At 48.6% G+C, this 26,944-nt stretch overlaps 1 protein-coding gene across 1 annotated transcript in view; it reads left to right on the forward strand.

Annotated features, from left to right (window-relative positions):
* The window catches only part of PUSL1 (pseudouridine synthase like 1), a 48,793-nt gene extending 22,734 nt beyond the window's left edge, over positions 1-26,059 (forward strand). The window contains exons 4-8 of the mRNA XM_033156315.1: positions 6,273-6,422; positions 7,169-7,342; positions 17,479-17,533; positions 23,278-23,440; positions 25,424-26,059. Coding sequence (XP_033012206.1) covers positions 6,273-6,422; positions 7,169-7,342; positions 17,479-17,533; positions 23,278-23,440; positions 25,424-25,467 — 586 coding nt within the window. The 3' untranslated portion in view covers positions 25,468-26,059. The remainder of the gene's footprint in view (positions 1-6,272; positions 6,423-7,168; positions 7,343-17,478; positions 17,534-23,277; positions 23,441-25,423) is intronic.
* The last annotated feature ends 885 nt before the right edge of the window (positions 26,060-26,944 follow it).

Below are 26,944 nucleotides of genomic sequence, written 5' to 3' on the forward strand. Positions count from 1 at the left end.
CCCTCCACCCAGGCAAGCAGGAGGCTAGACTGTGTTCAAGCGCATCCCAATGAGGCCAAGACATTCTGGAGGCAAAGCAGGGTCAGTGAGGGGGTGGCGGCCTGGGGAGCATCCCAAGGGCCAGGTGGAAAGTCATGGAGGGCCACATTGGGCACCCCCAGGCCTCAGGTGCAGGAAAAACTTTCTCAGCCTGGCAGCTAAGACCTCTGAAGTTCCAGGCTCAATGCAGGATGGAAGGCCATGTTTTCTTCCTCCTGTTGTTCTCCTGGCTGCCTCTCTACCCCTCTGTCCCGCACGCAAATATTTCTCTTAACACCAGAAGACAGCTCAGCTGCTTTGCATTTGAGATGAAAACCAGCCAAGAAGAGCCCAGCGACGGAGGCCTCTCTTCCTCTCTAAATATTCCCGCACTGAGAAAACTACTTCTTCTGATGGCAGAAGAAGGAAACGTGGGTGGGGAGCTGGGCCCTTTCAGAGCCCTTCTTGCCGACAAAGTTTGGAGAGGGAAACCGGATCCTAGGCTTGACTCTTCTCCCCGAGTTTTACCTCTCTGAGCCGCCCCTCCCACTTTTCTTCGCTCTCTGTTCTCCCACCGCAAAGCTGGATGCAGCAGTGAGGCCTGGAGTCCTCTGCATAGGGAGGTTTGGAGACCTGTGTAGCTGCATGGCTCACCCTCCCTTCTGAAATGGCAAAAGGGTGTGCAGTTTGCGTCATAATCTGCTCCAAATTTAAGGATTCAAAGCCTCCACCCCTGACTGGGAGTGGGGGCAATGATTTGCAGCAAAGCCTGCTGGGCATCTCTATTTGACAATCCCCCCCCCCTCGAGGCCATTAGGGGTAAGAAACAAGCGTGGAGCAGCTGTTTACTGTATATTCTGGCGTATAAGACTACTTTTTAATCCAGGAAAATCTTCTCAAAAGTTGGGGGTCGTCTTATACGCCCAGTCGTCTTATACGCCGGAAAATACGATATTTCTTCAGCTTCTGTCCTACCCTTCCTCCCAGCGCACCAAACATCGCAAAATTAAAAACAATGCAATTCAAAAGAAAATCGGTCAAAGCAATGAATGTAATTTAAAAACCAGCTCAAAACATTTTAAATGACGTCGAACATCGAAATCTTAGAACAACGCACTTTAAAGTGAAACAAATCAAAACAATGAAGGCCATTTAAAAACCGACTCAAACCATAGAACTGTACAGTTGGACCATGAAGGTCCTGCAATCCAGGAATCTTTTGCCCAAGGTGGGGCTTGAACCCACGACCCTGAGATTAAGTCTCATGCTCTACCGACTGAGGTATCCAGCAGATATCATTTAACATTAAAGTTGCTAAGTTCAAGGTCCCTATGGCCAATATCAATAAGCTATCAGATGCCTGAACGAAAAGGGATGCTTTTAAATTTCTCCTGTAGCCAATTATTGTTCAGATTATTATTAGTGATAATAGTAATACATTTATATCCCACTTTTCCTCCAAGGAACTCGAGGTGGTATGCACACTTCTGCCCGTTCCCAGTTTTTCCTCACAGAAACCCTGTGAGGTGGTTTGGGTTAAAAGATGGGAGCTGGCCCAAGGCCACCCAGTGAGCTTCATGGCAGTGGGGATGCACCTCACAAAATGGGGAGCCACCACCGAAGAGGCCCGGTCACAGGTAGACACCAGCCAGCAGCTGGGCAACAGCAGGGTCTCCTTTGCTGAGCATAAGGCCCAAGATGGTGGATACATCATTTAGGTATTTGGATCCCAAGTCTTAAGGTAAAGATGCAGCTAGGCCAAAAGGAGGGGTTGCAATCACAGCCACTGAACTGCATAAGGAGAGCCAGCCGAATGCAGGCAGGCACTCTACTATCTAGTCCTGCATCCTGTTCTCATAGTGACCAGCCCGATGCTCTCATGCGAAGCCTGGAGCAGCATTCTGCCTGCCCACCTGCGATTCTCAGCAATTTACAGCCATTTACTCAGCTTCCAGCTGTGGTGGCTAGTAGCCGATGATAGCTTTATCCTCCGTGAATTTGTCCACATTGCAGATATTAGTATTGTGCAGTTTGAAGTGACTGGAAGCGTAAGAACTGAGTCCTTTTGGAAGAAATCATGGTCCAGACCCCATAAAAATATTGTTCCAACTTTTACACATCAAGAGTTCAGAGTGCTCTTCTTGCTTTTCTAAAGCTTCAGTGGAATCTCCCCATATTAAACCTTTTCACCAGTACGCAGACATTCTCATTTCGGTGTCAATTAAACCAATTATACTTAACAGTCCAGGCCTCTTTTAAAGCCACCCAAGCGGGAGGTCGCCGCTGTCCTTGCAGGAGTGAAGGAATGCAAAGCCTTGCAACCCCGACCATAAGCCGACCCCCTGTATTTTAAAGCCCCGATGTTCAGCTGATCATTGTGGCTTCAAAGTGCAGCGCACAGCTCCCTGCAGTCCTTGTGGGCCAAAACTTGTCCTTGTGGGAGGTAATAGTACCACTATATTCTGCTCTGGTCAGACCTCACCTGGAATACTGTGTCCAGTTCTGGGCACCACAGTTCAAGAAGGATACTGAAAAGCTGGAACGTGTCCAGAAGAGGGCAACCAAAATGGTCAAAGGCCTGGAAACGATGCCTTATGAGGAACGGCTTAGGGAGCTGGGTATGTTTAGCCTGGAGAAGAGAAGGTTAAGGGGTGATATGATAGCCATGTTCAAATATATAAAAGGATGTCATATAGAGGAGGGAGAAAGGTTGTTTTCTGCTGCTCCAGAGAAGCGGACACGGGGCAATGGATTCAAACTACAAGAAATAGGATTCCACCTGAACATTAGGAAGAACTTCCTGACAGTGAGAGCTGTTCGACAGTGGAATTTGCTACCAAGGAGTGTGGTGGAGTCTCCTTCTTTGGAGGTCTTTAAGCAGAGGCTTGACAGCCATCTGTCAGGAATGCTTTGATGGTGTTTCCTGCTTGGCAGGGGGTTGGACTGGATGGCCCTTGTGGTCTCTTCCAATTCTATGATTCTATGAAAACTGGCCACCTGCCCAGCATCATGGCGACATCATCAGGCGATGGGCAGCTGGGCAGCCCCACCCACCTGTGAAAACTCAGTCCCTGAAGGTAAAATCCAATCCACCCCCTATTTATACACTGCAATCTCATGGGGTGAAGAAGGTGAGTCATCCCCCCCTCCACCCTGAGTCTTTGGCACAGCGGAAATTTACCCCACCTTTTCGGAGATTGTGGGGGAGAGCCAATTTATGTAACATCTTAATGAAAATGAAAGACAATATCCATCTGTGTGCTCCCCGCTGGCCAGCAGCAGTCTCTCTTAGGAGTAGGTGTGCTTGAGGCTTGCTATGTGCCCACGTTTATACGGATTCCATGACAACAGCTGGGAAGCATCTTGGAGAATAAATGTCAGGCAGATCCTCCCAATCCCTTTTAGCTCGGGGCTGTCAAAACAAGGCTCTTGGGAGTCCCAATGCTCCCCCCCCATCTTTGTCTTTTGGGGGGCAAGGGAGCTGCCCTTCCACCATCCCCATAACGGCCACATTGTCCCTGGGCAAATTTGCCAAGGGCCACATGCTGGGGTGGGTGGGGCCAGAGGCAAAAGTGGGTTGGGCGATGGATGCAAAGGTCATTTCTGCCTAGCAGGCTAGTCTCTCCCCAGTTGCACACACCCCTCAAGACGTTCCTCCAAGCTCAGTATTGTCAACACTGGCTGACAGCGGCTCCCCGGGGTTTCTGGGGATCTTTCCAGCCCTACCTGGAGGTGCCATTGGGGACTGAACCCAGGACCTTCTGGTGCAAAGGAGCTACGGCCTTCTCCCAAGATATAGAAACTTTGGAGGCAGCTGCCTTGTACCAAACCCCAGAGCCTTGGCCCATCTGGGCTCAGTTTTGCATGTGTGGGTTCCGCTGTCATCTGGGGGAGCAAACATTCCACCAGGCTGCCTAAGCGGGAGAAATACGAAGCAGAAGGCTCATTCCATCGGGTTTGCTCCATCTGGAACCTCCATCTGGTCAGTAGCACATTTGCAAAGCTAAGCAGGGTACGGTATGGTTTCAAATTGGATGGGAGACCACATGTTGAGATTCCTGCATTGCAGGGGGTTGGACTGGATGACCCTGTCGCTTTCCCCTTGTACGCCATGTCATGCTTCGTTTCGCATTTTGAGAATCCCAGCCTGCAAGTAGGGCATGTCTTGCTTTGATTGTATCTAAGCTGCTTGGGGAGCCTTTCTGGCTCAAGAGTCCAGCACAAATGCCCTAAGCAAATAATAATTGTCCACACTGACTGGTGGCAGGTCTCCGGGATTTCAGGAAGGGGGCCTCTCCTAGCCCTACCTGGAGATGCTGGGGGCTGACCCTCAAATTTTCTTCCTGCAAGGCAAATGCTCTCCCACCGAGCTGCAGCCTTTCCCCTTGCCCATCCTGCAACAGGTCGGCAACACTGAGACTATGATCTCAATGTCCTCGGTGGGCCCTCGTACCCTCCATCCCCGGCCAGCGTTAACTTGGTGCTTTATCTCCTCTAAAAGGATTTTACACGGCCAGTGATCCTGTTATTACCCAGAAGCTAATCTGGCTGCCAGGGTTTAGCAGCCCCTGCTGCCTCTCCTGCTAATGGTCCGTCTCCCTGCTCTCTTCTGCCTTCATTCTGTTTTGTGGCTGCGGATCCATGTGCTCTGAGAGGCCTTCATGGGAGCCATTTTGTTGTCATGGCAATCCGAGCCAAGGGGGACCAGTAATCTTATCCACCTGTTTGCTCTCAGCGGAATCTTTTTTTTTAAATTTCTTTTTACTGGCATTTGCAAGGAGAGGAAAGGCTGGAACATCTGCCTGGATCCCTCTGCTTTGCCTTATCCGCTGGAAAGCCTTATTAGGCCGCACTCACACCATATACTTAAAGCACTGTGATGCCACTTTAAGCAGCCAAAGCATTATGGGAGTTGTAGTTCGTTAAGGGTGCTGAGAGTTGTTAGGAGGCCCCCATTCCCCCAACAGAGCTTCCATTCCCAGACTGGCTTATCAATCAACCCCTCTTCCAAGGGAACTCTGGGAACCAGCTGATACTCATCCGTAATATTTCATTTCCAGATGTTTAGAGGATATTTTGTTTCACAGCTGGAGGCAGCAGTGCCTGTGAATACCAGTTGCTGGAAGCTGCAGGAGGGGAGAGGGCTCTTGTGTTCGAGTCCTGCTGGTGGGCTTCCCACAGGGATCTGGTCGGCTACCGTGAGAACAGGATGCTGGACTAGATGGGCCACTGACCTGATCCCTCGGGGCTCTTCTTAGGTTCTGAGCTAGCTGGACCAATGGCCCGACTCTCGATACAAGGCAGCTCCCTTTGTTCCTGCATTCCGACACTTGACTCCGTCTAGGGCTGGGCTGCATTGGGAGATGCCGTGAGGAAGCCACCAGGCTAGTGGCTGAGGAGGCCATCACCCTACATCCAGGGCCAGCTGCATGCTGAGCCCTGCGGTGCCCTGCACTTAGAAAGCTAGCATGTCAGGGTAGGACGGGACTCATTCCCCCTGATGTTCCACTAAGTGTGTGTTTGTGCAAGGAATTTCAGCACACAAATGTGTGTCAGGCGGGGAACAGGTAAAGACATGCCTTTGCAGGTGCTGATGATCAGCTGACTGTTGACACCTGCAAAGTGCTGGGGCTTCCTAGGTCCCTGGAGAGGTGCCTTACACCGAATCAGGCCAGTGGGACCACCTAGCTCAGCACAGTGCGCACACTGACTGGCAGCAGCTCTCCAGCCTTTCAGGTAGGAGTGGTTTCCCCAGCCCTACCTGGAGAAGCTGGGGGTTGTTGCTGGAGGCAGGCAGGGCAGGTACTCTATCAATGAGCTACTCCTCCCCCCCCCAAAAGGAAGCTACTCTGTTAGGATGCTTGGCCCATCTAGCTTAGTATTGTCTGCTTTGACTGGCAGTAGCTCTCCAGGGTTTCAGACTGGGGGGTGCCTCCAGCTCTACCTGGAGATGCTGGGGGTTGGACCTGAGGCCTTCTACATGCAAGGCAGATGCTCTACCCCTGAGCAATGGGCCTTCCCAGACTGCTAGCCAATCGCAGGGCCTGGTGCTCTTCGTGGGCTAGACAAATCTGAGGCAGTTAACAAGGCTCAGTTGTAGCCCCTTATGGCAAGAGGTTTGCAGACCCCCTTCTAGAACTTAAGGCCGTGATATTTGCTCAACTGATCCTGGGAACCAGAGCTTTGTTATTTAAATTGCACCTATTTCCCCATCTACATTTCGGAAAGTCACCCTCCTTTCTTTCTCTTAACAGCATCCTGGGTGCTCGTTGCGTCCCCAGCACCTTCCACGCCCGCTTCTCGGCCCGGTCGAGGACCTACGTCTACCGGGTGGCGACCGGGTGCTCTCACTATTTGGAGCTGCCTGTCTTTGAGCGGAAGCGCTGCTGGGCGACGTATCGTGGGTGAGTTTGTGACACTGAGGGATCTGTAGGTCAGGGAGTTGGGTACATAAATGGCGCTGGGTGCCTACTATTTATTTAAGGCTGATTTATATACTGCTGAATCATTAGAGGAACAGAGGAAGCTGCCTTATACAGAACCAGGCCATTGGCCCATCTAGCTCAGTGCTGTCTACACTGGCTGGCAGCTGCTTTTTAGGATTCCTGGCAGAAGGGTCTCCCAGCCCTGCCTTCAGATGCCGGGGATTTAATCTGAAGCATTCTGCTTACAAGGCAGATGCTCAAACACGAAGCCAGTGCTTCTCAAACTTGAGTGCCCAGCTGTTGTTGGACTCCCAGCATCCCCAGCTAGCAGGACCTAGTGGTCAGGGATGATGGGAGTTGTAGTCCAACAACGAGTTTGAGATGTTCTTCAACCTGGGGCCCTCTCAATGTGTAGGACCACAACTCCCATCAGCCCCAGCCAAGTGATGGGAGTTGTGGTCCAACACAACCAGAGGATCCCCCAGGCCGGCATAAGGCTGGCCTAGATCAGGGTTTCCCGAACTTGGGTTTCCAACTGTTTTTCGACTACAGTTCCCATCATCCCTGACCACTAGTCCTGCTAGCTAGGCATGATGGGAGTTGTAGTCCAAAAACAGTCGGAGAGTCACATTTGGGAAACCGTGGCCTAGATGATCTCGCCTTCTGTGAAGCAGCTCCCTACATCCCTTCGCTGTTCTCAGAGTCTTTTTCCTGTCTCACTTCAGCCATCTGAACCCGCTGGCCATGCAGGAGGCAGCGGCCTTCCTGCTGGGCACCCACGACTTCAGCACCTTCCGCTCACCCTCTACGGAACTCCCCAGGCGAAACCCAGTTAAGAGCCTTTCGCGGGTGGAGGTCAGGCCTGCTCTTGGCTTTCTCTCAGAGCACAGCAAAGACAGGTAACACCACTGAGGGGTTTTATGGTGGGAGGCCAGGTTCAGTGGATTTTAAAAAAATAAAATACAGCCATACCTCGTGTTACGTACACTGCGGGATGCGTACATTCGGGATACGCACCGCGGAGTCATGGGAGTAACAGAACGGGTTAATTCCAGGTTTGCCGCATTGCGCAGAAGCGTGCGGTGATGTCACGCGCATGCGCAGAAGTGCCAAATCGCATCGTGCACATGCTCAGGTGCAGCACTTTATGATACGGACGTCGCAGGTTACGAACGGGGCTCCGGAATGGATCCTGTTCATAACCAGAGGTACCACTGTAATGGGTTGCATTCAGTGCTAGCCCTATTCAGAGTAGGTCCATTGAAGTTAATGGACATGGCAGTTGGTTAGAGCGTGGTGCTGATAACCCCAAGGTGGCAGTTTCAATTCCTGTATGGGACAGCTACATATTCCTGCATTTCAGGGGGTTGGACTAGATGATCCTCGGGGTTCCTTCCGCTTTGATGATTGTATGACTAACTTAGGTCCATTCATTTCAATGGGTCTGCCCTGAGTAGGTCTTGGACTGTGTACGCACTATACATTTAAAGCCCATCTCCTCAACCGCCCCCTAAAAAAATTCCCGAGAACTGTAGCTTACCATTGCAAGTGCCAATTTCCAGCACCCTTAACAAACTACAGTTCCCAAGATTCTTGGGTGTGCACATGCTTTAAATGTTTGGTGGTATGGAGCATTAGTTGGATAGGACCCATTAATTCTATATCATTTGCTTGCTTGTTTGCTGTTTTTGAACAATTTATTCCCGTTGTTTGCTAATCACTTTTGCAGGAGGAATGCAGGGCACAGGATCAAAGAAAGGTCCCTTGCCTCAAGTTAGACGCAGTTCAATAGTGGCCTTGCCATGGCAGGATTGCAGTTGTGTTGCTCTGGGTTTTTTTCCCAACTAAGCTTTACTCAAGGATACACCCACTGCAATCAACCGACCCAAGTTAGTTGTGTTCATCAATTTTAAACATAGGCCTGTCAATTCCAGTGCATAGCTCTCTCTGTTCTCCATTTTAGAAGCCTCTCTCAAGCCTCCCACAGGAACCCAGCAAGGCTTATACAGAGTCAGACCCCTTGATCCATCTGTCTTGGTAATGCCAACACTGACTGGCAGCGGCTCCTCAAGGTTTCAGGCAGGGGATACCCCAGTCCTGAACCTGGGACCCTCTTCATGGAAGGAAGCCAATCCATCAGTGGGCTATGACCTTCTCTTAAGACATAAGATGATGCCTTTTATACTGAGATCATAAGAGCCTGCTGGATCAGGCCAATAGCCCACCTAGTCCAGCCTCCTGTTCTCACAGTGGCCAACCAGATGCCTATAGGAAACCAGCAAGCAGAACCCGAGCACAAGAGCCCACTTGCCTTCTGTAGTTCCCAGCAGCTGGCATTCAGAAGCATTGCTGCCTCCAACTGTTGAGGCAGAGCAGAGCCATCACGGCTAGTAGCCATCAATAGCCCACTTCTCCACTGTCTACTGATGCAGAGCTGCAAATACTAACTGGCAGTGGGTCTCCAGGGTTTGGGGCAGGAGACCTACCTGGAGATGCTGTAGATTGAACTCTGGGCCTTATGCATGAGGGCAGCTGCTTTACTGCCGAGTTACGTGCAACTGATCACAGCCCTTGACCTGAGAGTCCAACAGATAGATAGATAGATACTCTAACCACTGAGCTACGGCCCACCATTGGAAGTATTGGAACTCCCTTTCAGTCATCTTTGCTCCCCAGCTTCTGTCCCTCGACAGCGTATGAGGACAGGAACAGGCGGCCACAGACAGCCCATTACGGTGCTCCACAGTGCCGAGGCTCAGGATCATGGCCTCGATGCTCCTCTTGATGGGACGTTGCAAATCCCCTCTCCAGAGTTGCTTAGCAACTCCCCTGCTCGATAGAAAAGGCCTGTTTCAAACAGATGCCCTTAAGACGCCGGGTTCGGAAGCCGCGCTTCATTGTTCGAAGGGGAAGCGAGAAAGCCAGGGGGGAAGAATAGGAGGATTATTTGAAACTGGAAGGACACGGAGTAATTCTACTTGGAAGCACATTGTTGGAAAGAGAAAGGAGTGGGGGGGAATAAGGAAAGCGAACTTGGATTACTGTAATGCAGGGCCCTTTTCTCTTGCCGTGTCGAAGGATAAGTGCGTTCCCAAGGTTATCTTGCATTGTCTTCCCTGCTTTCAGAAGCGGAGGTCTTTCAGGGAGTTGTGTGGACGTGTCTGTTCTATTTGGCAAAGAAGGTGCCAGAGGAAGCAGCTGTCAAGGCGGAGAGCCTGGGAAGAGGAGTGGGGATGGAGGGGCAGGGAGCTGTCTCTGGTGCTGAAGTGCCACCCCTGCCTACCAGCAGCCCCTGCTGAAACCTGCATCTTAGGTTCAGAGATTTAACGAAACGCTGCTCACATTTCCCCACCACTTCCTTCAGGACCAGGACCTTGTCTCTAAAATTACAACCCCGCGGAACCCCTACTTTCGAAAACGTTGATATCTCTGTGGTAGTTTTTGTTATGCGAATGGTGCCACCGTACCACCCTTTAACACGCCCCATGGCAAAACTGGTGTGGTGCGAGCAATTTTTTTTATTTTGAAAGTGTGGCCCAGAGGAAAAGAGATTGAGAACCCGCTAACTTAAGTGAATCGTGCCCATTAATTTCAGCGGGTCTGCTTTGCGTAGGACAACCCTTCGTAACAGATTGTCTCCACACACACACACACAGCTTATCCCATAACGCCCAATAAAGGCTGATTATTTCTCGTTCAGAATAAACAAACAAAATTGAGCGTTAAGGGTGCCAACCATTTGAACAGGATGCCGAGGGTGGGTGGGGAGGAGGGGGCGCAGGAGGAGAGTGAGGAATCTTGCATTTTCAAAAAGAGAAAACCAACACGATTCCTATTGTTTCTCTTTCCTGGGCCTGCTGGGCCCTGCCAGGTTGTGGGAGAAAGACCAGCTGTCTCGGAGCAAAGTCTCCATGTGATCCGAAAACGGATTGAATAATAGTCATGGAATTGCGGGCGGGTGTTTACAGGCTCTCTTGTGCAACCCTTTGCCCAACCCAGGAATTTCAGAGTGAGGGCTTCGCATACAGGTGGAAGACCCTCCATGGAGGGAGAGCCGCCATCCAAGGTCATTATTTCCATTATCTATTGGTACTGTATTACTGCAGGTGCCACCTAACACCCTGTTACCGTTTAATGTGGCATCACTTACACTTTGGAACTCCCTGCCTCATGATATTAGGCAGCCACCTTCATTGTACCCTTTTTGGCACCTGCTAAAATTCTGTGGGGGACACGGGTGGCGCTGTGGGTTAAACCACAGAGCTTAGGGCTTGCCGATCAGAAGGTCGGCGGTTCAAATCCCTGCGACAGGGTGAGCTCCTGCTAACCTAGCAGTTCGAAAGCACATCAAAGTGCAAGTAGATAAATAGGTACCGCTCTGGCGGGAAGGTAAACGGCGTTTCTGTGCGCTGCTCTGGTTCGCCAGATGCCGCTTTGTCATGCTGGCCACATGACCCGGAAGCTGTACGCTGGCTCCCTCAGCCAGTAACACGAGATGAGCACCACAACCCCCGAGTCGTCTGCGACTGGACCTAACGGTCAGGCGTCCCTTTACCTTTACGTTTAAAATTCTCGTTTAGACAAGCCTACCCAGATACTTAGAAAGTGGATTTTAACCCGTTCAAACTATTTTAACATTTGGAATGTTTTAAACTATTGTAAAAAACACGATTTTTGATTTTCTGGGTGGTGGTGGTTGTACATCGCTTTGAGGTTTTGGGGTTGTTGATTTTAGTAATCAAGCTATGTATAGATTTTGTTAAATAATAAAATAGTTGCTATCAGCAAACAGCACTTGCTACCAGCTTCTAACTTTCAGCTGATTCAGGGCAGAAAGGACGGATATTTTAAAGGAGCGTGTGGTTTGCCTCACCTCGAAAAAAATGATATTGTAGGGCTGGAAAAGTTTCAGGATTAAGAGAAGAACCAATCTTTTGGTTTCCTCTTTTTTTTTTGTAAAGTGCTTTGAGCTTGTTGGTATCTTACAATCTTAAGTGGTGTGTGATTTTTCATGAAATGAATAAAAGCAAATGACCAAGGGGGTGGAGCAACTCACTCCCATGAGGAAAGGTTGCAGCATTTGGGACTTTTTACTTTAGGGAAAAGGGGAGGAAGGAGCAAGTAGTAGTAGAAGTGTATAAAATATTCAAGGCACGGAGAAAGTGGAGGGGGGGGGGCTTTTTTCTCCCTCTCTCATAATACTTGGAACTCATGGGCATCCAGTGAAGCTGATGGCTGGAAGGTTCAGGAGAGAGAAAAGAAAGGATTTCTTCATGCAGCGCATAGTGGAACTGTGGAACTCACTCCTGCAGGAGGCAGTGGTAGCCACCAGCATAGATGGCTTTAAAAGAGGATGGGACAAATTCATGGAGGGTGGGACAAACTTGTGGCTATTAGCCACGATGGCTATGCTCTGCCTCCCTGGTTGGAAGCAGAAATACTCCTGAATGGAATCACAAATTGGACAGTGCTGTTGTTGCACTCAGGTCCTGCTTTCAGGCTTCCCCGGTGAACATCTTGTTGGTTGCTATGAAGACCAGATCCTTTGATTTGTGGTGTAGTGGTTAAGAGCGGTAGACTTGTAATCTGGAGAACCAGGTTCGTGTCTCCACTCCTCCACATGCAGCTGCTGGGTGACCTTGGGCTAGTCACACTTCTTTGAAGTCTCTCAGCCCCACTCACCTCACAGAGTGTTTGTTGTGGGGGAGGAAGGGAAAGGAGATTGTTAGCCGCTTTGAGACTCCTTTGGGTAGTGATAAAGCAGGGTATCAAATCCAAACTTCTTCTTCTTCTTCTTCCCAGTCCAACAGGGATTTTCTGATGTTCTTGTTCATTGTCCTCTCATTGGATATATTTAAAGGGGGATGATGATGATGATGATTAAAAACTGATTATTTCATTCATTTTGGAAACCGCTTTGAGGTTTTAGTTTTAGGTTTTCTTTTTAACTAAGTGGCACATAAATTTTGTGAAATAAAATAAATAAATTTACATTTTCCCGTGTGTTGGCATGGGTAGATTTTACCAGGGTGGTGTCATCTAATGCCCCCTCCCCAACTGTTGCCTGTGAATGGAGTGATGAATTCAGGGCAGGGGGTGGATTTGGTCTTCACCCTATTCTCCCCCCCCCGTGGTGCTTCCAGCAGTGGTACAGTCCAGGCTAAGCTTTACCACCTGGCTGTGCCGCCTGCACGTTTCCCCTGACTGCTAGAAACCCTCTGAGCTTTAAACGCTGTCAGATTTGCTGACTTTTCTGTTAGCCCCCCCCCCTAGACTGCTGAGCGAGGAAATCACATTCTTTAAAAACCCATCTGAAAGAGCCCAGTGAGAGAGAGAGAGAGAGAGAGAGAGATGGATAGCTGCTTCCCTCATGAAATCACATGCTAGGTGATTGCAGACCTATTATCCCACCCTCTCCCTTGTCAGCACTATTTATTTTTGGCTGAATTGTTAGAAGCGGGAGGCCTGGAAAACAACATGCCATGAATCCTGCAAGTCGGCATAAAACGTAAACCTTTTGACTTCCACGGTGGTGTTGTTTCCGTTTTTGTTTTAAGTTACTAGTCCTCAGGATTCTTCTGGCAAACCCTCCCCACAAATAACTTCTTTGTTCAGTTACTTGTCCTCAAGGGTTGTTCTAGCAACCCCGCCACACAAATAAGCAAGTGGTGGCTTTTTTTTTAAAAAAAGTTACTAGTCCTCAAGGGTGGTTCTGCCAAGCCCTCCATGTGGGTGAAGAAGGCAGTGACTGTTTCTAGCCCCTCAGTCCAAAGTAAGCCCTCGGGTTGGGAGTAAGCTTGGCCAAGCTTGCTCTACAGCATTTTTGGGGGGGCGGTGAACAAAAGACAAGAGCTAACGCCGCCCTGTGAAAAGAACGAAGACCCCCAATTGGCAGATTAATCCCAAGCACTGAGGCCGAAGATAGATTTAATAATAATAATAATAATAATAATAATAATAATAATAATAATAATAATACATTTTTATTTATACTCCGTCCTTCCCAGCCAAAAACTGGGCTCAGGGCAGCTAACACTAATTAAAACCACAGCAAAAAAACATAAAGACAATCAATTTAAAATACAGATTAAAATACAAATTTAAAATTCAAAATTAAAACTGCAGTCTCATTTTCAAATAGCCCACCAATAAAAGAATGAAGCATAAGTATCAAACAGAAACCAACCCAGGTGGAACAGCTCCGTCTTGCAGGCCCTGCGGAAATATGCCAAATCCTGCAGGGCCCTGGTCTCTTGTGATAGATTGTTCCACCAAGTCGGGGCCAATACTGAGAAAGCCCTGGCCCTAGTTGAGGCCAACCTAGCATCTTTGTTGCTCGGGATTTGGGGTGCTCTTTGCCTGCTCTCAGATTTGGACCCATCATTTCCCTCCCATCTTTTAAGAAGAATTTTAAGTGGAGCCATAACCCTTTCACCTCGCAAGCGGGGAGGCGGGAGGGAGCAGCCTATCGATCGCGCTTTGTTGCGCCTGCTTCCCATTAAGGCTGAATCACTTACCGGTATATTTTCGGTCACTGAGAGATTTAGGCAGAGGCCTCGGGCTCTTCGTGAGTCACTAAAAGCAGGCCGGGGCCCTGAATCTGGGCCGCCGTCCTCTGTTCTTGCACGCCAGCGGACTCCAGGGGGCCTTGACCCCGGCTCCCAATCCCCCCCTGCCCCCGCAAAAGAAGAGCCTGTCCGTATTTGTAATGTAATTTCATTGGGAATGTATTTCAAAAGGAATAGATGGTGTTGGGGAAAGGAGGTGGCAGTTGGCTGTTGGCTGGTTATTCAGTTACTTCTATCTTGACTGTGAAACTGAGAGGTGTGGGGATTTCATGCAAGCGCCGTCTGGAGGAGTTTGTGAATAATATTTGTTGTCCAAGTGTTGCCAGCCCGACAAGTTTAAAGATTTATATTTAACTATTTGTGTAAGGCGTGCACACACACACACACACAAAAACACACACACACACACACACACACACAAACACACACACACACACACACAGAGAGAGAGAGAGAGAGAGAGAGAGAGACCGTATTGAGGTTTAGGTTTAGAATTTTTTTAAATTAAAGATTTCTTGATTTACAAAAGTATGTGCAATGTCTCTCATATTTTGTCCATTTATCGTTTTTACAAATCAGTTTCATTTGTTGAGACATTGGGAAGAAGGGGGGTGGGGAAGAGCTGGACGGGGGTGGGGAAGTTGGGTGGGGGTGGGGTCAGGTGACGATGCTTCTATTTTACTTAATATATGTAGAGTTTGATGTTAGCGTTGCTTGTGCATGTTCTCTTGTTCACTTGTGTTCCTTTGGTGGTGAGAGAGGTTGGGGTTGGCCTAGGTTGTGGTTGTTCATTTGTGATTAGAGAGACCGTAGAGAGAGAGAGAGAGAGAGAGAGAGAGACCCCGTATTTTTCCATGTATAAGACGCACCCCATTTTGGGGGACTCAAATTTAAGAAATTTGCACTATGCACTATCCATGTATAAGACAGCACCCACTTTTTAGCATAATTTTAAAAGGAAAAATCCTAGTCTTGTACACAGACAAGTTACGGTATACAGTCGTACCTCGTGTTGCGTTCGGTGCGGGTTACGAACGTGCCGAACCCAGAAGTACAGTACCGGAACGGGTTACTTCTGGGTTCAATGGTTCACGCATGCGTAGTCGCGTCAAATGACGTCGCGCGCATACGCAGAAGTGCTGAATCGCGACCTGCGCATGGGCAGAAGCGGCGCTGCGGATTGCAGACTGCTTATGATGCCAACGGGGTTCCGGAACGGATCCCATTCGCATCCAGAGGTACCACTGTATATTATCACAAATAGCTAACGGAGCCTGGCTGCTGGTCAGGCCAACTGTTCGGCTAGCCCAGCATCCTGTCCTCGCAGTGAGCAGGCAGATGTTTCTGGAAAACCTGCAAGAGGTGGTCCTGAGCATACCAAACACTCTCACGGGCAAAAGGCGGGTGGTGCCCATTGGAACTGGTGCGGAGGAAGGCAGGTAGCCCAACAGTAGGTGGCGCCAGAGCCAATGTTTGGTTCAGCCAACTCAGGGATGTCCCCATCCTCCTCCCTGCTGAGTTCTGCTAGGACAGCACCTGAAACTTAAGGGAGGTGGAAGCGGACAGGTTGTAAGACGTCACGCAAGTGGTGGCTGGCTGAGTCCAGATTGCGCTTGGTGGGCACTGCCCCCTTTGCCCTGATGGACCAGCCTCCACTTTCAAAGATCCAGTGAGTTCCTTTTCTGCCTTAAGACTGACCCAGATTTTCATTTTCATTTTTTATTTTTTTTTTGCCAGAGGAGATTATACAAACGCTGCACTCAAAAAATTGAGAACATTCAAGTATTTCATTTGACTTGCAGTTTTTTGTTTTTAAAGCAAAGCACCCTGGTCACATTTCCTGGACTTAACATGCGGGTCAGAAAGCAGTTACTTTTTAGCATATGCACGCCTATGAGTTCTGCCATTACCTTCACAGACAATATGTCAAAATGCTTGCTAAATCTGAAGTCTTGGTGTTTTTTTAAGGGTAGGACGTGTGTGGAAATGTTTTTTGCAAAAGGCATACAAAAATAGTGTGAATATTAACTTAAAAAAAAACACACAGCAACACCCTTATATACAGAAATGAGATGGATCCGACCTGGATTTTAGTTATTGTCCACTTGGACAAGTTATATACTTCTTATTTGTTATATTTGTATTACTTATTTCATAAGATTTATAAATTGCTTGAAAGATTGAAAAACAAAGCCCCAAAGGGATTTACAAAAAGGATAAAGGGATAATATTACCAATAGGAAAAATTAACAACAGTAATTTAAGACTCATGAAAATCTAAATTGATAATATAGTAGAAACAGATGAAAGTTCATATCAACAACTGGGCAGGCTTGTCTAAACAGAAATGTTTTAGCAGGTGTCGAGGAGGGTACCTCAAAGGTGCCTGCCTGATATCAACAAGCAGGGAGTTCCAAAGTTATATTTAAACACGTCTCTAAATGGTTTGTGACCTGGGTGAAAACATCTTAATCTTTAATAATAATAATAATAAAAACCAAGAGGATTGCCAAATTCTGTAAGACAGAATTACCAACTAAATTGAACATCTTTAGCATCAAAACAAACACTACCCGTAATAATCAGCTACGAAAAAATACGCAAGGAATTCCGTATTGCGAGACATAGTGAACAGCTAGTCCAAATATCCTCTAATACAGCAAGAAATAAATTATTACACATGAAAATCAACTAAAAAGTATCAACTCCACATATTAAAGTGGCACGGAGTAGAAATCGACAGATCCGTCCACTCCTACTTAAAATATGTTGCTGAAGTGGCTTTTGAGCTGCTTGGTTTATTAGACGTACATCAGAAGAGTGCTGTCGGATTGCCCCCAGCATGAAGGCAGTGGCTGTACCCCTGTCGCTTGTGCCCAGGTGGTTCAGAGATATACTGCCTCTGTCCCTGGAGGTTCCATTCCTGACCCTCACTGCTAATACGAAGGGCGCTGCTGGGTCTGCTGTGCGTCAAAATGCTCTTGACTCTTCATCAGGGCCGGTGAGATGGTGGAGAAGCTGGTCCGCTGCCACCAATCTTGCCCAACATCATGTGTGGGGATGCTCCTCCAGCCCACAGTCCAAATCCAGCTTTGTACCCTAAAGCACACCCACCTGCCCCACATGCATGCTTACGGTGAGCTCATTGTTTCTTTGTTGGAGAAAGGTGCCCCCTCAGTGCTAGTCAGCTGATAGGCAGCCAGAGCATGCCTTGCTCTAGCAAAGCAATAGTTGGGAAACTCATTTTCGAAACTGATTTTTTTGGGTGCTGTTGGAGGAAGGATGCCTATCAGCTGATGAGCCCACATCATTCTTCAGGAGGTCTTGGGAACACCCAGAGGGGTAGCAAAAATCCATCCTGCAGAAGCGAGTTCCAGAGTTGAACAGTGCACAGTGCTGAAAAACACTACCTTCTGTCCATCCTGATTGTTTTATCTCTAACGTTCTTTTCCTTTGCTTTTTTCCAGCCACCTGAGGTTTTGGGAGATGGAGTTTACGGGCCCCTCTTTTCTCTACAAACAGGTACTGTGAAAGCTAAATCCGCCCCCCCCCGGCCTCCCCACAAAAGCCACCTTTAAACTGGCCTGAACCCAGTTTTTACACTCCCTTATTATCTTCAGTGTTTGGTATCTTTGGGTCCTGCTCTGAACACCTTCTCCATATTGTGACCTGGTAGTTTGCACACGAAGCAGGCTTCATCAAATGGTCTCCCTGCATGGCGGCCCAGCAGATCCTCCTCTGGGGAGTGAGTTGTGCTATGTGATCTTTGGAGTCCTATGAACTGTAGAATGTTGTTGAGCTGGTGATCCTGATTTGGGAATCCAAGACATGAAGGTGATAACTCACTCCACCCGTTGCTGCTTCCCTGTATACTGCCTCTGAACCTGGAAGTTCTACATAGCCATTGTGACCAGTATTGCTAGACCGATCCCTCGCTGTGAATTCATTTAATCCCCGGATCCGGTCGCTGCCACCACTGGGTCATCTAGCTCAGTCTCATCTGTGCCAACCTCGGCGAAAGGCTGTGGCTCAGTGGCAGAGCATCTGCTTTGTGTGCAGAGGGTCCCAGGTTCAATCCCCAGCAGCATCTCCAGGTAAGGCTAGGAGAGACTCCCTGTCTTGAAAGCCCTGGGGAGATGCTGCCAGTCAGTGCAGACAGTACCGAGCTAGATGGACCAATGCTCCAACTTGGCGTAAGGCAGCCTCCTTTGCTCCATTTTAATTCAGCCCCTCATTCGTGATATAAAGGACTGGAATAGTACTTTATATTTAGGAGAAAGAATGCAGCAGAGATTCCAAGTTCGCTTTTCTATGGGTGCCGTGTGTGTGTGTGTGTGTGTGTGTGTTAGGCCTTGGAATGTGTTGTTGGAGGACCCCCCTAACCTTGGATTAAAGAAGGGGCCAGTGGTCTTTTGGGGGCCAACGTTTAAAGTTTTGAGAGGGTGCTGTGGGTGCCAGTCGCAAAATAGCTGCCATGTCAGGGCTGTTTGACGTAACACAAGCCATAAGCTTCTCCCTTTCGCAGCCTGATAGTTTGCATGTTGAGCATGGTAATTTGCATCGCTGATGCGGGTTGCAGAGTCCAGCTTGTCTTGGGCACAGGGTTCGAATTGCAGGGCCTAGGTGCAAAATCTTCTTTTGAGGCAAGTGTCTATGCAACACTGTCTCATAGCCTCATCCAACGAAGGGCTGAGATTTATTTGCTGTAATTCTTTAAATGGAACATCTACACTGGATCAGAAACTCAAGGAAACCGACTCAGTCTTCTCACTGCCTCTCCTCTCTGGTTTTATGCCCACGCTGTGGCATGTCAGTACTTGGTGAACGGGCATCAGTGTTTGCCCTTGGTTAGATAAAGTACAGATCCAAAACACCCTAGGCAGGAAACAGCAGATCCACACTATGTACTTAAAGTGCATTTGACACACATTTGAACAGTTCCCCAAAGAATCCTGGGAATTGTAGTTTGTTAAGGGCACCAGGAATTGTAGCTCTGTAAGGAGGAAAGTACTTTGAGTGGAAGCCATATGGCATGGAGAGAGAGAGGGAGGGAGATTTAAATGGGAAATGTTGAATAGAAGCATCAACGTGTAGGAGGGCAGTGGCCTCTGGTGGTGAATGCTAGAAGTGCAGTTTGTGTTGGCCAAGAACCCTGCATTATTCGGGGAGAGGGGAACCTCTGGCCTTCCAGATGTTGCTGGACTCCAGCTGTTAATCATCCCAAAGGCTGGGACTGCTGAGAGCTGCAGTCAAGTACTTTTCCCACCTGGTCCTTTTGGCCAGAGATGTCAAGAATTGAACCTGCGTGCCGCTGAGCTGCAGTTACTCCTGAGGAACATAGGAACCTGCCTTACACTGGCTCATCTAGCTCAGTCTCATCTGTGCCAACCTTGGGTAAAGGCTGTGGCTCAGTGGCAGAGCAGCTTCTTTGATTGCTAAGGTCTCAGGTTCAATCCCAGCTTGGAGAGACTCCCTGCCTTTAAAACTCTGGAGATCTGCTGCCAATCAGTGTAAAAACAATACTGAGCTTAGATGGGCCAGTTGTTTGATTCAGTAATAAACCAGCTTCCAATGTCCAGGGGGGGTCTTTCCCAGCCCTTCCTAAAGATATGGTGGGTTGAAACTTAGGCATGCATACAGGTGCTCCACCCACTGAGCAACATAGCCCCTTCCTCCTTAATTGCTAGGAATTTATGCACATAACCTCAGATCTGGCATGCTCCCCCAGGAAGCTATATTTACACTAGGTCAGAGCATTTGTCCCATGTACTCCATATCATCTACTCTGACTGGCAGCAGCTGTGTGGGAGTCTTTCCCAGCCCTACCCGGAGTGTCTTGAACTCTTCTGCATGCAAAAGGGCCTGCTCTTCTTCCGTCAACCGCTGTCCCCTCCTTAAACTTTTGCCGCGCTGTAATTTGGTGGCGGCGGTTGGGGTTTTACATTTATAAAGGAAATGGTCCATTACTGGCTGTTCTGGGCGGCCTTCCCAGGGTGGGACAGCTGAGATATAAAGCCCCTGCAAATACACCAAAACTGCAACCTCCTGAAGGGTCCAGAAAGCTGCCGTCTCGCAGATTTCCACAGCCTGCATTTGAATGTGGGCAGCTGCGAGGCAGATGGAACCACATCCTTTTCCTTCCAAGTTGTTATCTCACAGAGGGGCGGCTGCTATTTTTGGTTTGTCTGAGGTGTTGTTCTTGTTCCACACCTTCATTTCCACCTCCACAGTCTTCCTCATCCCTCATTCATTCATAGTTTCATAAACCTTTCCTCCAAGGTGGCCCACACAGAACCACCACCTTGTTCCCCGTTATCCTCACAACAACCCTGTGAGGTAGGGTAGGCTGAGAGGCAGTGACTGGCCCCATGGTCACCCCGTGAGCCCCATGGCTGAGTGGGGATTTGAACCTTGGTCTCCCAGGTCCCAGTCCGACAGGTCTCCCTCCCTCCCTTCCCTGGGAATGGCACCAAACCAGCCGTGATGTAGTGGTTTCTGTCTCCTGGGTCCAAGAATCACCCAATCAGCACAAAAGGAAAGCTTTTTGGCCCCTGAGAAGAAGTCTTCCCACATTTTGGGCTGATTGGAGCCAATCAGAGTGAAAGGAGGTGAGTCAGCCACTGAGGATTGGCTCCTAGGTTCCCTCTGGAGAAGGGGTTCAGGAAGAACGCCCGAGAGTGCATGCACCAAAGCTCAGCATTTAGGAACACTGAAAGCACAAAAGGCTTTGGTTTCAAGGAAGTGGGGGGCAAGTTCTGTTGCATGCAGTGGACCTTCGAGGAAGACACAACTGTGAATGAAGATATTGGGGATCTCCAAATCATTTGCCCACAAAAAATAGTAGATTTAGCTGAAAGGTAACACATGGAGATATGTACTGATTGCTGGAATGTATCCATTATTATTATTTCATGATTATAAAATCACTGTATAATCTTCAAAGGGCGCATGGTTGTGACTATCAGGAAGGGACCCTGCGTTTCACTACTGCACCACTGCAAGTCATAGAATAATAGAATTGTAGAGTTGGAAGGGACCCTGAGGATCATCTAGTCCAACCCCCTGCAATACGCAGCTGTCCCATATGGAGATCGAACCTGCAAACTTGGTGTTAACAGCACCACGCTCTGACTAACAGAGCTATCCATTGATACGAACTCCAAAGAGACGGTTGCCAACTCCAGGAAGAAACATGGAAAGCTGTCTCTTGCTTTCATTGTTACTGTTTTATTAGCTTTATTTTCTCCTGCCCTGGTTCCCGAAGGAGGCCAGGGCAGGCGACATCAAAATGTTTAAGCATTCCGAACTCAAAATGAAATAAAAAACATATTTAGAAACTACCTAAGCATCTAAAAGCATTGCCCTTGGTGCTTGTGACTGCCAAGGTTGCCACAGCCCTTACAGGGAACAGGAATGCCCTTATAGTTCTCCTAAGAGTCAGTGATGAGGCAGACAGATGCACCTCACTAGTGTTGCCTACACTGGCCGGCAGCGCCTCTCCACGTTCTTAGACAGGGAGGCATTCCCAGCCCTACCTGGAGATGGTGGGGGGTTCGATCTGGGATCCTCTGCCAAGCAGATAACTCTCCCACTGAGCCACGGCCCATCAGACATCCTGCTGCAGGGAAATGGGGCGGGGGGAGCCCAGCATTCTGGCTCTGCTTGTGGTCCACCCACAAGAGTCTGCAAGAGCAGAATTCGGTGACACCGGAGGTGTTCGCACGCTCACTCACCTCCGCCCTCCCGCCAAAAGGAAAGAGAGCAGTGAACTAAAGTTTCCTTTCTGAAACCAACAGGCTCGTGCTGCCGGGTTCTTTGGCCCACGTGACCTTTTTTTTTATAAAAGCAGCTCTGCTGAGTCGGAGGAAAAGGCCTGTTTGTTTCAAAGTTTTTCCTCCCAAGGGGCTCAAGACGGGGACTCTGTCGTTCTCCCCCACCCCCTGCCAAGCCTCACGACAAGCCTGCGAGGTGGGCTAGTCTGAAAGGTTAGTGGCCTGGCCAAGGTCACCCACTGAGCTTCTGCAGCTGAGCAAAAACTGTAAAAGGGATTAAAGCCCACAAACAGCCCCTGGAAGCAGTGTCTGTGACTGTTTCCTGTCCCTGGCAGTGGCTGCTCAAGGGAGATTCTACCACAGAGGTTTTGTTTAATCACCTGTCTTGAATCTGACCCCTCCTAGGCTAGACAAGTGCAGAAAACTCCTCCCAAGCATATTCAGAACTGGCAAGCTAGAACCAATGGAGGCAGTTGGTTTGGTGTCATCTAGCTCTCTTAATTGTTAGCTGCTCATTTTCTTCTTTCATCCAGTGGGACGATGTCAATATTTGTTTTAATGTTTGTTGTATTACCACCGCCATTCTTCAAGTTTTTATTTATTTATTGGGGAGATGGGGAGCCTTCAGCCTTCCCGGTGGTGCTGGTCTGCAACTCCCATCACCCCTGGCTGTTGGCTGGGGTTGATGGGAACTAGAGTCCCGTGGTGTCTGGCGGCCTAGAGGTTTGTCATTATTAGAGGGGGATCCTAAGAAATTGAGAACATAGCCCTCCCCCCCAAAAAAAGATCTGAATTGTGCGAGTCAATAAAATGCACATTCCATTTGCACAGCTTTCCATTGGCTGTTCAGGCCCATTCACTTCCATGGCTTTTGCTGATTTAATATCCTACAGCCCTTTAAATATAACTGTGAGAAGGGTGTGTGTGTGTGCGCGCTATTGTTCTGTTCCTTTGGTTTTAATTATTTTCTGTGTTTTATCTTGTATTTTATTCTGTGAACTGCCCTGAAATCTTTTGAAGGAACAAACGATTGAATGGGTCTAGCAACTCCGAGCAGGTCTAATGTTGGATATAACCCCCTGTGTCAGACCCATGGAAGTGAATGGACACAACTATCTTAAGCCCATTGATTTAAATGGCTCTACAGTGGTACCTCGGGTTACGAACTTCCAGAGGTCCGTTCTTAACCTGAGGTACCACTTTAGCTAATGGGGCCTCCCGCTGCCGCCATACCACCGGCCTGTGATTTCCATTCTCATCCTGGGGCAGAGTTTGCAACCCGGAGCAACTACTTCCAGGTTAGCGGAGTCTGTAACCCGAAGCTTTTGTAACCCGAGGTACCACTGTACTTGGACAAGGACTAACAATAGATTCATCCTATTGGGTTGATTCTCGACTTAGAAGGGATGCAGCCCCTGGATTTGCCCTAATGGGTACAGATTGTGGGACTCGTCTGACGCCACATTGATTTTTGACCCTCCCTTCCCTTGCCAGGTGCGGAGAATGGTTGGCGTCTTGGTGGCTGTCGGCCAGGGCCGCCTCGAACCTCGTCGTGTGCAAAGGCTTTTGGAGATCAGGGACCTGATGGCTTACCCCAAGAACACCATTGCGCCGCCCGATGGACTCTTCCTTAAAGATGTGGAGTACTGCGAAGCTGGTTAGTCTGGGAACCCTCACTTGCTTCTGGGGCGCAGGGGGGGTCCTTAGCCTTGTCTGCAGAAGGTCCCAGGCTCAACCCTCAGCATCCCAGACCCTGTGCAGACTTGTCTAAAGCGCAGGCAGATGAATCGAAAACTGAGCGTGCATTGTTGTTGACCAGGCTGATTTGCTGCTGCATGCTTTTAACCACTTGGGGTGGGGGGCAGCACTTTGGGACAAAATAAGTGGCTTAGAAATAAACCCTAATAATACATATGCATTTGATTGGTCCATTTCATCTTTCAACTGGGACCGAGCAAAGAAAACTTCCCTAATACAGTCCTAAGCGTCAGAAAGCTTTCCCATTTCCCCATGATTTTTCTGTCCTAACAAGCCTGAAATCTACAATAAGGTGGTGGCTGTTTCGTCAGTGTGGTGTAGTGCTTAAGAGCAGTGGACTCGTAATCTGGTGAACCGGAATCGATTCCTCGCTCCTCCACATGCAGCTGCTGCGTGACCTTGGGCTAGTCACACTTCTCTGAAGTCTCTCAGCCCCACTCGCCTCACAGAGTGTTTGTTGTGGGGGAGGAAGGGAAAGGAGAATGTTAGCCACTTTGACACTCCTTTGGGTAGTGATAAAGCAGGATATCAAATCCAAACTCCTCCTCCTCCCTCCTCCTCTTCTTCTTCTTCTTCTTGCAACCAACAGGTTGCCCATGTCTGAAGTGTTCCAGCTCAGAGGCAGATAGAGCACCTCCTGTGGTGCTGTTTATCACCCCACTTTGTTGGAGAACTGGTGTTTGTAGGGTGCAAGGAATTCTTAAAAGTTGGGGTTTTATGAGGAATTCTTTGTGTTCTGAAGGTTCTGTGGCGTGAGTTAATACGGCAATGTCAACAGGCTACTGAATGTGTTGCTTTCAGTAACACTTCCCCCCCCCCCCAAGACTGTCAGCCCTCCCAAGAAACATAGGCAGGATCTACAGGGGCGCTTCAGGCAGGCATTTAAGCCATGCCAGCCAAACATCTGTTGGTGTGCAAGGCGGAAAATCCGAACTGTTTTTGTTCTCTGTTGTGGTGTCAGGGTGATAAATTGGATTTTAATTACCACAAGCTGCAATGTGCCTGCATTTGAAGGATGTGGGGCAGAGATCCTCTTATATGAAATAAAAATCTCCCCTTAAAAAGGATCAGGTTGCAGAGGAGAGAGAGAGAGACCTCTCTGCCCGAGACCCTGGAGAGCAGCTGCCAGTCATTAGGTTATATGGAAACTTGGTTTCGCCTGGTATATAAGGAAGCTTCCAGTGTCCTAACTAATGTTCGGCTCTCCGTATCTCAGAAAGGGTATTGTGAAGCTGGGGAGGAAAAACCAAATCATCGGCTGGAGGCAGTAGTACTTCTGAATGCCAGTTGCTGGACATCACAGGAGGGGAGAGGAGTGCCCTTGAGGAAAGCCTAAAGCATTTAAAGATTTTTAACTTAGGAGAAAAGAAGGAAATGCTGAAGAGTGATTAAAAATGTCTGCATTGTGTGGAAAACATGGATAGAGGGAATCCTCCTTTCTCTCTTTGGCCCCAGCTGCACTATACATTTAAAGCAGTGCCAAACTCATTTTTTAAAAGATGTTTAGATTATTTTTGATTTGTTTAGATCATATTGCTTTAAACAGTCCTGGCTTCCCCAAAGCACCCTGGAAACTGTAGTTTGTTAAGGGTACTGAAGAGATGTAGCTCCGTGGGGGGCGGGGGTTAGAGTTCCCTGAGGAGAATTAGGATTGGTTGTGATTTGCAGACTTAGGGTGTATTTGTATAGAACTTTGAACCTCTTCCTGGGCATCTAGTTGTAATAAGGTCAGTATCCTCATCTCTCATGTTGCAGATGGGGGAGGCTGGAGGCTATCAAGCGAGTTTGTGGCAGAGCTGAGATTCGAACTGTGGGCTCTTCCCAGTGCCACCAAGTTACACCGGACTTAAGGCCTTTCTGTCCCCTCTTCTTCTCTTTGCAGACTTGGAGATCAGCGAAACGGAAGCAGAATGGCAGCCTAATTGAACTCCCCATGACTGGAACAGAGAGAGGTCAGGGGAGGAGAGCACCCTCTTTCCTGTTATGTGGCCACATGACTTTAGACCTATTCACACACATACGTGGAACATTCTTCAATATCCCACCCCTACGAAGCAAACTATATACAGACATTTGGGGTGGGGGTGTACTTAGGGTGCAATTACATTTGAACCAGGATTTGAACCCAAAGCTCTTGAGCTGGGACCTCACGCTGTTGTATGCTGTGTAAGACGGAACATGGCATCCTGAGAATCTCCGCTTAATTCTTTTAGAACAACACACTAGTCCCTAGTGATAAGCTTGGAAATGCAGGGCAGGGCTGTCTCAGTAACAGGAGGCGGACTGGGCCTTGCCTTGCCAGTGAGGTCTTGATGCTGCAGAGTGGCTTCAGTTTGGAGGTTAAGCTCTGCCTCTGCCAGGAACTCGCTAGGGGGTCCTTTTTGGCAGACATTCACTTCAAAGCCTTTTGTGCCTCATCTGCAGAACTGACGTGATCCTTACTGGCCTACCGTAGAGAGCCGTTATGAAGATTACAGCAAGATAGCATGCATGAAGCCATGTGGGTGCCACGTAAAAGGGCTATACAGTGGTACCTCTGGTTACATACTTAATTCATTCAGGAGGTCTGTTCTTAACCTGAGGCACCACTTTAGCTAATGGGGCCTCCCGCTGCTGCCGTGCCGCCGCCACGCGATTTCTGTTCTCATCCTGAAGCAAAGTTCTTAACCCGAGGTACTATTTCTGAGTTAGCGGAGTCTGTAACCTGAAGCATCTGTAACCCGAGGTACCACTGTATGTTGATTTTGATTGTGCAAAATAAGCAGCTACTGTTAGCATCTTGCAGAAATGGTTTTTTATATCCTGTTTTGTGGACCACATTTCCTGATCATCCTTTGTCTAGAAGATTGGGGGGAGAAGAGATTGCCAAATTAGTTCAGCTATGTTAGACAATCTTAGTAATAGTTTAAGTTAGATAAACTAGATTAAATAAGGCGAAGCTTCCAGTTAGAAACTCAGCACTAGCGGTTTGTATTATCTGCGGTCCCGATTCCTGGCTTGCACAATGGGTGGCCCATTGACCCAAACGCAACCTGCTTGTGACCTACTAATAGCCCACCATGGGCTTAGTCAATCTCAGCTTTGGGTTCCCAGTTGAGAACTGCAAAACTGATTGGAAAGGGTGTGTGTGCTTGTTTTTAAACGCCTGGCAGGCCCCAGCCGTGATCTAAGGGAGCTGCATTCAGCCCAGCAGCTTTGACCGAGGTGCCCTAATCTGAACAGGCACCGCTGTGCCTTGGGAGGGGGCCAGCTGCCCCCAGCGCTGGCTGTGCATGCAGCTTGCAGGCTGCTTTTGACTCCGCTCTCCACTTCCTGTGACTTTTCAAGACGAAACAGAGAGTAGGAGGAACTTTCTTTTTGTCTTCCCCTTTGCAAAAATGCGGAGGTGCCGACTGCTCCTCTC

This window comes from Lacerta agilis, chromosome 8, assembly GCF_009819535.1.
Source record: "Lacerta agilis isolate rLacAgi1 chromosome 8, rLacAgi1.pri, whole genome shotgun sequence".
Classification (NCBI taxonomy): Eukaryota; Metazoa; Chordata; class Lepidosauria; order Squamata; family Lacertidae; genus Lacerta; species Lacerta agilis.